Source organism: Onychostruthus taczanowskii, unplaced genomic scaffold (genome assembly GCF_017590055.1).
Source record: "Onychostruthus taczanowskii isolate IOZ18803 unplaced genomic scaffold, ASM1759005v1 scaffold41, whole genome shotgun sequence".
NCBI lineage: Eukaryota > Metazoa > Chordata > Aves > Passeriformes > Passeridae > Onychostruthus > Onychostruthus taczanowskii.
This window is the reverse complement of record NW_024501571.1, coordinates 5,408,978-5,420,268: the sequence shown is the minus strand read 5'-3', so window position 1 is coordinate 5,420,268 and position 11,291 is coordinate 5,408,978. Positions and strand designations below refer to the sequence as shown.

At 47.9% G+C, this 11,291-nt stretch overlaps 1 protein-coding gene across 1 annotated transcript in view; it reads left to right on the top strand.

Moving 5' to 3' along the window:
- The first annotated feature begins 5,229 nt into the window (after positions 1-5,229).
- The window catches only part of LOC121340569 (store-operated calcium entry regulator STIMATE-like), a 29,582-nt gene continuing 23,520 nt past the window's right edge, over positions 5,230-11,291 (top strand). The window contains exon 1 of the mRNA XM_041413406.1: positions 5,230-5,382. Coding sequence (XP_041269340.1) covers positions 5,274-5,382 — 109 coding nt within the window. The 5' untranslated portion in view covers positions 5,230-5,273. The remainder of the gene's footprint in view (positions 5,383-11,291) is intronic.

Here is an 11,291-nt window from a genome sequence, read left to right as displayed (position 1 = left end):
AAGTTCCTCCAATGACAGCTACTATTTATGTAGGTTTTTTTTCTAGAGGAGAAAATATCCCATTTCCTTTCTGTTTCTTATTTTTTCCAATGCTTTCCATTGTTCTTTGCTTTCTCCAGACTCCAGCACATCTTTGTGTGATGGCAAAACTGGGCTGAACCCAGCAACTGCCCAATTTTTCTATAAAACTCTCCAGATCACCTCCTGAAACAGGGAGGTGCAACATTCCTCTTTGCAACACCTTTTTTGTTACCCACTCACATTTTGTCTGCAGGACATTTACATCTCCTGATGCTCTTTCCAGCCACTTTCTGCCTCCTTCCTTCCCGACCACTGCCTGCATTTCCTTCTGTTGACTCTGGAACCATCCCTTTGGTTTAATGAAATAATTCCTAATTTTCACCCTAACCTCATGAAGGGTTGCAGACTCTTCTAGTTTGATATCCTTGACCCTTCCTAAGGGTTTCATTTACCTCACCTAGCTTCAGATGCTCACCTGGAGCCATCACACTGCCCCTGATGCAGCAGCAAACAGCTTTGGGAGCAGCTGGTGGGGGTTTGTCCAGAGGTGCTGCTCCTGCAGGGCTCATGGGTTTTTACTGGGGCAGCAACACAAACCCTCCCCAAGCACAAGATACACCCAGTCATCCTCTCAAAGCAGGAATAAAACTCCCTTGACATGATTTATTCTAGTCAAATCCACATTGGCTGGTTTTTATTACGTCATTATCTGCTAGGTGCTTATAAATTGATTTTTTGGTAATTTTTTACCAGTGTCCTCCTGCATACTGGAATAAAGCTGGTGGGTCTCTGACTCCTCACACCCTCATTCCCCTCCTCACAGCCAGGCACAGCATTTTTCCTTCTCCTGTGATAACACCTGAGGAGCCAAACTTTACCCTGCCCACTCCACAGCTACTTTTGCTTAGGTTTCTTCAAGTTTCTTCTTGAATTCATCAGTCTTGATTCCTCTCATCTTTTAACCTGTTCTTGTCTTGTATTATCACTGCTCTTGTTGTTTTAAGTTAATTTCACTTGCTAATCCTTTTTTTGGAAGGATGGGGAAATTAAGGTATATTCTGTGGTGTCCATCATTTGGTTTTCCATTCTGTCATAGAGTAGAATACTTATAGATGTATTATAGAATAATATATACTTATGTATTATTTATATTACTTATATACACTTCTATACTTGTAGAAGTTCTTACAGAAAATTTGCAGATTTCCTCAATCTTTCTTTTTTTTTTTCCTTGTACTTTCATAAATAGCCTGGGTTAGTTTTTACATTCCTTATCACTTAAAATCACTTTGGTGTTTCTGATTTTATGTTTAAGCACTTGGCCTGATATTTTAATTCAATTTTCTTAGCTTTTTTTTTTTTCCTTTTCTTTAATGATTCCTTTATTAAATTCTACTTCTTGCATAAGTGCTTACTTGACTTGCTTTTTCTTTTGCTGGGTGTTTTTCAAATGTTATAAACACAGAATGGTTTGGGTTGGAGGGGACCTTGAAGATTATCTTGTTCCAACCCCCTGCCTTGGGCAGGGACACCTTCCACTATCCCAGGGTGCTCCAAGCCCTGTCCAACCTGGCCTTGGACACTTTCAGAGATCCAGGGGCAGCCACAGCTTCTCTGGGCCCCCTGTGCCAGGGTCTCACCACCCTCACAGGGAAGAATTTCTTCCTAATATCTGATCTAAACCTGTCCTCTGGCAGTGTGAAGCCATTCCCCCTTATCCTACCACTCCATGCCCTTGTCCAAAGTCCCTCTCCAGCTCTCTTGGAGCCCCTTTAGATACTGAAAATGGCTCAAAAGTCTCCTCAGAGAGAGAAAAACTTCAGGGGGGGGAAAAAAAATCAGGGAGCCAATGGTGAGTTATCTTAATTGCCAAAATTCTAAGTTTAGAATTTAATAACCAAAGCTCCTGGACTCCACTTGGGCTACAGACAAAACTTCAAGACTTTTTGCCTGGGTTCAGAAAATACAAATATTTTGGAGTGCAAATGGTGCTTTTGATAAAGCAAAGCCGCGTTTTCACGGAGGAGTGTGGAGCACCAAGAGCCACCGAAGGGTATCTGCCTCTCCCTGCAAGGAGGGGGAAATCAAGGCTTTCTGTTTATTGCCCTCCTGGAGCCTGAGCGTTTTCACACGTGGGAGGCACCCTGCTCTCTTGTAAAACTGTCAGCACCTGGAAATAAGGCCCCGCACAACTTTGTCCTGCTGATAAAGCAGCTGGGAGAAAGCACCATTAATTGGGCTTGAAGAAAGGGGAGGAGGCAGCACTGACTCTGAGGGAGCTTTTGAAAAATTGTCCCCTTGGGCAAGACCCTGATACATCGCAGATAATTTGCAGGTTATTCACAGAAACTGAAATTTTGTTTAAAAAATACTCGTCTTGGTTAAGTGTCTTTTTTTTTTTTTCCCTTTTGTTTTCTCCAATTGCTGTGCTGTACCTGGGCAAAGAGAGTCCAAGGCACCTCCCAGGGGAATAATTACCATCCAGCAATTCTTGAAAATGTCTTTATAGTAGCAACCTAGGAAATCTGAGAAAATGCAAAAGAAGTTAGAGCCTGGAGAAATCTCTGTTAAAGTGTGTACTTGCTTAATAGATGCTTCCCCATACCCTGTGTTCAGCTGACTTATATAAAAGTATCAACTTTAATATTTGATTTAGAATTTAATATAAAGGCAACTGACTGCAAAACACAATCAGATTTACCAGCTCAGGGGAATGAACCTTTTTATGAAACTAACAATTGCACATACAAAATCAGCTGAAAATGAGTTAGTGAGATGAAACTTCCACCTTCCTGTGATTAAACCATGATTAAAGTCAGTGAGCTAAGTGAACAGCAATCAAGCCAAGATTCAATTCACCCTTAGAAAAATAAAAGTAAAAATTAAAAAAAAAATAAAGAAAAAGAGAAGGGACTATTTTTGGTATTTCAGTGATGTGCTGACTGAGTTGAGGAGGGACAAGGCTCCAGCCTAAACTGCCTGGCACTAATGACCTCCCCAGAACAGGGGATTCCCAAGCCCAGGAACAACACAATTCCCTCCTGTGTTGTAAACTGGACCTATTTGGGAAGCAGGCCAGCTCCCATGATTTTCTTTTCTCATAACATTTATTGCTGTTTCTAAGGCCATCCCTCAGAGTCATATGACAGGATAAGATTTGCAGCCTCTCTGGTTTTGTAACTAAACACAAGCTCCTAGCCTGAAAAATCAGGGAGGGAAATTTCACCATGTGACCCCAGTGCTCTCTAAAGATGGTCTCAAGTGTATTGAAAAGAGAGAAAAAACAAAATCTGCCCTGTGGGGAGGAGGCTGTAGAGGGGGGTGGCAGCACTGTTACACAGAGGAGCAAAAAAAAGATATTTGACACTGCAGTTTGAGAACACAACACCATCAGCAGACCCAAAATCCCACCAGGACTAACCCCAGCCCAGCACTCTAAACCCTGCTGAGATCCTCTCCAGCCTGCCCCAAACCCCCCCAGGACCCTGCACCCCAAACCCTGCTGTGACCTCCCAAACCCAGAACCCCCATCCCTGCTGGAACCCCTCAGCCTGGCACCCCAATCTTGCCCAGTGTCCCTACCAACCCTCCCCAGTCAAGCACCCCAAACTTTGTGAGGACCTCTCCAGCCAGGGCAACCCAAACCCTGCTGGGACTTCCACATCCTGACACCTGAAACACTTCTGGGACTCCCTCAGTCCAGCATCTCAAATCCCAACAGGACCCCTATCCCACCAGGACTCCCCCAGCCCAGCTCTCCCAACCTCAGCACAATTTACCCAACCCAGCACTCCAGTTCCCTCCAGGACCTCACCTCCTCATCACCATCATCATCCCCACCTCTATCTCCGTCCTCATCCATGTCCATAACTCCTGTCCCCATCACTGTCTCTGCCTGCATCTCCATCCTCATTTCCCTCTTCATCTCCATCTTCTTCCTCATCTCCAACCTCATTTACATCCACGTTGTCATCTCCATCTCTGTCCCATCCTCATCCCCACCCGTTTCCATCTTCATCTCCATAACCTCCTAACCTCCACACCTCCCAGCCCTTCCACATCCACCCCTCCATCTTAATTTCCATCCTCAACTCCATGCCTCTCTCTGTCTGCTTGTTCCCATTGCATCCTTATCTCCAACCTCTTCCCCATCCCCATCCTTTTCCCCCTCCCTATCACCACACTCATCCTCATTGCCATCTCCATTCCCATTTCCATCCCCATCCCTATTCCCATCTCCATTCCAATGGCTGCCTCTGTCTCAATGTCTGTGTCCCCTGCATCCCTATCTCCAACTCTTTCCACATCCTCATCTCTTTGTCCCCATCTTTTTCCCTGTTCCCATCCCTAACTCAACTCCACTTCCATTCTCGTCCCCATTCCCATCTCCATCTGTCTCCACCTCAATCTTTGTCCCCTTTGTATCCTCATCTCCTACTTCTTCCACATCCCAGTCTCTGCCTCTGTTCCCATCCATGTCCCCTTCCCCATCCCTGTCCTGATTGTCATCCCTATCCCTAATTCAGCTCAATTTCCATTCACATCCCCACCTCCATCTTCATCTCTCTGTCCCCTTTGTATCCCTTTGTATCTTCCACATCCCAATCTCTGCCTCTGTTCCCATCCTTCGCCATCTGTCCCTTGTCCCTTTCTCCATTTCCCCATCCCTGTCCTGATCCTCATCCCTGTCCCTAACTCAGCTCCACTTTCATTCCCATCCCCGCCTCCATCTTCATCCCCATCCCTCTGTCTCTCTGTCCCCTTTGTATCCTCATCTCCAACTTTTCCCACATCCCAATCTCCGCCTCTGTCCCCTTCCCCATCCCTGCCCTGATCCTCATCCCCGTCCCCAACTCCATTCCCATCCCTGCCTCCATCTTCATCCCTCTCTCTGTCCAATTTGTATCATCTCCAACTTCTTCCACATCCCAATCTCCGCCTCTGTCCCCTTCCCCATCCCCGTCCCCGTCCCGAACTTCATTCCCATCCCCATCTTCATCCCTCGGTCTCTCTGTCCCCATCCATGTCCCTTTTCCCCGTCCCTCTCCTCCTCCCCATCCCCTCCGCCGTCCCTCCCCCCCCCCCGGGGGTTTGGGGCGGGGGGGGGGGGCCGGGGGGCGGGGGCGGCGGCTCGGGGCCGCCTTTGTGCGGTGCCGGGGCTATCCCATCCCCATTCCCAGCCCCGCTTCGTGCCGCGTTATCCCGCTCCGCACCGCACCGTCCCGTCCCGTCCCAGCGCATCCCGCGGCTCCATGGCCGCCCCCCGCCCGGCGCACGGCTGCGGCAGCGGAGCGCTGCTGGGGCGCTTCGGGGTGCTGCTGCAGGCGCTGCTGGCTCTCTGCGCCTTCAGCACCCTCATGTGTGAGTACCGGGGAGCTCGGGGCACCCCCTGCCCGCGGGGGGACCGGGGGGACCTCGCTGGGGCGGGTTCTCTTAAAAAGCACCAAGTTTTGGGCTCGGGAGGAAGGGACGCGCTGGGGATGTCGCCGAGCCGGCGGCTGCAGCGCCAGATGCTCCTTCTCCAAAACTGCCTAATCTGATGGTAGTGAAGCTCCCTGTAATCTGTTAACACTGGCTGCGCTTGTGCGAGCCATTGCTCAGTCACTTAGAAAATTTTAATGAAGGGTAAAAAAAGCTATTGGTGTAACCCCGCGAGTTGCCGGGGAGGAGCTGATAAAAACGGGGCGGGTGTTCGACAGGGCGCTGCGCGCTCAGGGTGATTTAACTGCGCTGTGATGCTGTTTTGTTGAATTCTCCCTTCAGCTGCGCGAAGTTTTAAGGCTTGAGCGGCTGGGGAAGGAGGTTAGAGAGAGAACGTGTTTTTCTGGTTACCGGGAAGGGGTGATGGTGGGAGAAATCAGTTGATGAGTGAGAAAAATCACCCGGGGTGTGATTTCCTAGATGCAGAGAGAACGGCCTCAAGTTACACTGTAGAAAGTTCAGAGTGGATATTTGGGAAAGCTGCTTCCCCGGAAGGGGAAGGCATTGGAACAGGCTGCCCAGGGCAGTGGTGGAGCCTCCGTGCCGGGAGGGATTTAAAAGACGCGTGGATGGGGCACTTAGGGACATGGTTTAGTGGAGGACTTGGCAGTGCTGGGTTAATGATTGGACTTGACGGTATTAGAATTCTTTTCCAACCTCAGTGATTCTGCGATCGTGTGAGAAAAGGTGCGGAACGCTAAGGCTGAAAGAGCCGTGAAAATTTACTGTTGTTCTGTGCTGCAGCTGTGTTTTGCTCAGAGCAATGTGTGTGTTGCTGCTCTTCAGGGTTAAGTGGTTTAGCACAAGTTGAATCAACATGCCAGAACTCGATCTGTTTTCCTTGTTTAAAAGCCTGTGGTGACAGTGAACCGAAACTTCCAAGTTTTCTGGCTAAGTAGCTGCAGATTTTGAGGTTCTCTTGCCCCCTCTGCCTTTTGGAAACGACTTTCAAAGGCTCCAGCGCTGCGGTTAACACCAAGCTGCCAGAGAAAATTGCAACAAGTTCTTCCAGGGATAGTTGATACCTCCTTCCAGCTGGAGCAGCCCAGTTGCAACATGCCACTGCTTGTGTTTCACCAAATATTTTCAGTAAGAATAGTGGTAATTTCTTTTTCTGTTCCTGTTCCCCCTAGTAATGTGTGCATGTTGGTTAATTTTCCCATAAACACCATGGGGTGTCCCATAAAATCAAGGACTTCAGTAAATCATGTTGGAATACCTCTGTGGATGAGGCTGCATAACCCCTGCCAGACAATCAGCAACTCTGGGCTAACTGCTGCTGCAAGGGCTGATATTTCTGTGAACATTAACAACCTCTTGGTTAATGAAGATAAACTGAAAGCTGATCCTGTGTGGTTTTGGTGCGAGTCAGCTGAGGAGGAACTGCTGCCTGGGACCCCAAGGGTGGATGTGTTTACAACCCTGGGATCCCAACCACAGCACCTCCCCTGGCTGCAGCTGCCCTGGTGGTCCCTAACCCACCCCAGCTGGTCCTTACCTGTGCCCCAGTCACACACTTCCAGCTGGAGGATTCTTGGATCTGCTGGAGGGGCTGTTTGTGTGCTGACTCCTAGCCCATGGTGATGGGCTCACCAACACTTTTGTGTTGGGCAGCAGCTTGCAGCTTTTGGGTTGTTTCTGTGGCACATCCAGCTGGCAGCCTTCTGGTAAAGGAGAGGGCTCCAGTGCCTGGGAGGTTTGGAAGCCTCTGGAGCTGAGACAAAAAACTTCCTGGGAACTTTGGTTGCATCTTCGTTGCATTCAGCCAGGCAGTCCCAGCTGGGTGACTACACCGTGTAGAATTTAGGATGTTGCTGTTGTTTCTGCCCTTTGATACTTCTTCCCTTCAGCCCTTTCTTCTTTCCTTCAGTGTTTCTGTTGGTTTTATTACTGTGATTTCTTTTTTGCCAGGATGGTGCAGGCTATGGGTTAGTAAGTGGAAACATGGGCCATGAGGGTGGGCAGGCCCTGGCACAGGGTGCCCAGAGCAGCTGTGGCTGCCCCTGGATCCCTGTAAATGTCCAAGGCCAGGTTGGATGGGGCTTGGAGCAACCTGGGATAGTGGAAGGTGTCCCTGCCCATGGCAAAGGGTTGGAACTGGATTATCTTTAAGGTCCCTTCTGACCCAAAACCATGTTTCACAATTCGTATCCAAACCCAAACCAATGCCTTTGCTACCTATTCCTTCTACTTTAAAGTACCAGCTCAGCTATAGGAACACCTGGATTTGGACAGATAAAATTTCCAGACTGTGCAGATACTGTTCAGAGCTCTTGAAAACATGCAGAGGAACTCAGACTAACAATAATGTGGCATTCTACAAAGTTTTGCAGGTGTGTGTGCGTGGATGTGCTCAGAGTATCCCTCCAGAATGTGGATCCCAAGCATGGCCATTGAAGGGAGGATAAATTTGTTTTTATCAGAGCAATTTGTGTCATTGAATTTGTGTTTCTTGGGGCTCTGTTAAAGATTCTTTCCTGCCAACCTGGTAGGAAAACATAATAGAGGAGGAAATCAGTCTTGAATGATTGAGTGGGGTGCTTGCTCCCCATTGCTGTGGATTCTGTGAAATGGGTGCTTTGAGTGGAGAACACAGGACCCAGGAGTAAATGATGCCCAGCCTTGGCAGGGAGTCAGGACAGCTGTTTAGAGGGGTTTTGTTATTCTGTCAACTCCCATGAGCAATAGTGGTAACAGTTCATTTTAGCCTACAAACACTCTCTTGCTTTTCCAGCAAGGTCTTTAGGGCTGCAGTCAAGCCTAACCCCAGTATGACCAGAGCTTGTTCTGGTTGCAGCTTTGCCCCATTTGGGAGTCAAACAGCAAGGAGGTGTTACCCTTTCCACCTGCCTGGGGTGGCTGTGGGGGCACTTTGGCTGTAAGGACAGTCCTGGAACTGAACCCAAACACTGAAAGCAGAGGAGCCCAGCAGCTGTGTGCGTGTGGCAATCTGGATTGCTGTGCAAGAACCTCCCCATGGGAGGTCATGGCCCTGAGGAGTGGGGATAATTGTGCAATCCCATCTGAAGCAGTTTGCAGTGCTTTACCGTGAGCATCACTCAGCTGAGTGGAGAAAGCTTGTTGCAGTTATCTCAGCTGCAGTGGCTGGGTGTGCTTTTGAGGGCTGAGCCCCTGCAGTTGCTGCTATTCTTTGAAACCTTTTTTTTTTTTTTTTTTTTTTTTTTTTGAGGAAGGGGTTCTAGGCTAGCAAAAGTTGTCCAGGTTTGCACAGGGGACAACAAAACTCTTTGAAATGAGGGAAGATCTTTTGTACAAACTTTATCCATAGCCTTCTCTGTGAATTAACTAGAGTGCAGGAGAAATGGATTTGGGGAGTTGAAGAATTTTTGTCTCCATTGTGAATGGAAAAAGTTTTCCCTGGAGCTGGTATACTCCTTTTCTACTCTACCACAAACATCGTGGAGGAAACGCACGAACGTTTGTTTCTCTTCCAGCTTTTTCTGAAACTGTGTTGGCAGCCCTCTGAGCTGCTGAATGAGGTGTAGTAGCACTTGTGATGTTGGTATGAAAATAGATGTTGCTCTTGGAAAACACTCATACTGCCAGGCAAGGAGAGCTGGGCTGGACTGAGCCCCCACAACACTGTGGGAAATCTGGTTTTCAGCTTTACTTCTGAAAATGTCTTGATCCTGCCTCATGTGACAGCAGTGTCTCCCTCTCCTCTTGCATGTCACTGCTGGACACACTCTTCCAGCACATCTTGCCTTGAGCTTAGTCTTAAGAAGGCACAGTTTGCAGTGGGGACCCTGGTGCTGACCCCCAGGCAGGACTTGGTGCTGGAGGTGCTCTGTTAGCACCTGGGATGGTGATTTAGACACTGGTCCAAGTAGCTTGTCCTGAGGCAGAGCCACAGAATCGGAATTCACCAGACTTCCTGTAAAAGAAATAGTGTCTCTGTGGTGGAAAGCAGTTGTTAAAGAACATCAGAAGTATCCCCTTGATCTGTGGCCTGTGTTTTCTTCATACCTGTGGATTTTCCAGTTGAGCTTTCAATGTTGATTTTCTCCTGGATGGTGAAATGGGAGAGAGCATCCTCGTGTTGAGAAGTGTCTGAACTTTGAGAGGGACTCATGGAAGCTGTTGCACTCATCTCCACCAGATAAATCAAACTTAACCCACCTTTGTGACATTTTATTAGGCCCTGTAGTGATAGGAAAAGGGGTGTTGGTTTTAAACTGAAAGAGGATAGATTTAGACTAAGTACAAGAGGAATTTTTTTACAATGAGGGTGCTGAAACACTGAAAGAGGTTGCCCAGTGGAATTATGGATGCCCTATCCCTGGAAACATCCAGTGTCAGGTTGGATGGGTCTCTGACCAGCCTGGTCTAGTGGAAGGTGTCCGTGTCCATGGCAGGGGGTTGAGATGAGGTGACCATCAAAGGACCCTTCCAACCCAAACCATCCTGTGATTCTGCCCCAGTGCCAAGTTCAGGGTGGTTACTGTACACAGTTTGAAGTGAAATGCTGTTTCTGTGCTTCAGAAGTATCCCGAGTGCTTTCTGTTTTGTGTTTTGACTTTACACTCAAAATCCCTCATAAGGGTGGGTGGAAGTGGGAATCCACGATCCTGTTAACAAGAAGAAATAAATGCTAGAGCACTTGATCTGTCCAGACTTCCATTCTGTTCTGAAATACATCTGCCCAAGACACAAAAACACTGCAGGCTTACTGTGCCCAAGACAGGCTCTGTGCCTTTGCTTGCTGTCACCCAAGTGCATAACTGTGTGTGATTTTAATTGTTCACACACAAGAACAAAGTGTAAATTCCTACTTCACCCCTGTAAATGCTTTTCCCTCTAGAGACAAACAAAGCCACAGAGGTTAGCTGTGTCTGGCAGTGTGAAGCTTGGGTCCTTGCTGATTTACATGTAGGTTTGTGGGTTAAGCAACGAGCTGCACATGGCAGGACTCTCAGCATGTTTCTCTTCTGCTTCAGTACATCTGAAAACTGGATGAGCTCGACGACATGTGTTGCACTTTGTGGGCTGGAAGGTCTGTGCAGCACTCAGTGTGCTTCATTAAGCTGCACACAGCTTTCCACAGAGCTTTAGAACTGCAGCTGTTGATTGCTCTGACCTCTCCTTGGCCGTCACCCCTCGAGCGGCCGAGTTGAGCGGGCACTGGGAAGCTCCTGGTTCCTGAGAGAACAAAGGCACTGGGGGAGATGAGAAATGAGCTGGCAGAGTAGAGCTCCATGAGGAGTTAGCTGTGATCCCAAGGGAGCTGAGCACCTTGCAGCTGGCTGAGTTGGTTCTGCAGTGTGTGGTGAGAAGTTGATGCTCCGGGTGACTTAACAAGAAACTGTACAGGGAAATTAGTCTAATTAGGAGATGGAGCGTGCAAAGCTTTAAGGAGTCTCTTAAATTTACAGCTTGTTTTTTTTTTAAACAGGATTTGTAAGAGAACTGTATGGCAGAGAGACTTTAATGATAAAAGTTGGATTGGGATAAAATGTTGTTTTTAATGCTAAAAGGGAATAGAAAGTAGATGATGGTTAAGGTCCCTTCCAACCCAAACCATCTGTGATTTTATAATAACTGCTTGTGCATCACTTCATTCTTCAGGTGGTGTTCTCTTAGTGATCTTGGATTTTATGGTCTTACTTTTATCTTTCCTTGTCTAAACTCCATTTTCCAAGGGACTGGCTTGCAATGTAGTGATGCTTTGTATGGATGGAGTCACAACTGCCTCCTCCAGGATGCTCTGAATTTGAGTTGGAGCCCAGCCTCAGTCCAGGAGTCCTGTAGGACCTAGTGTGTCAGCAAAT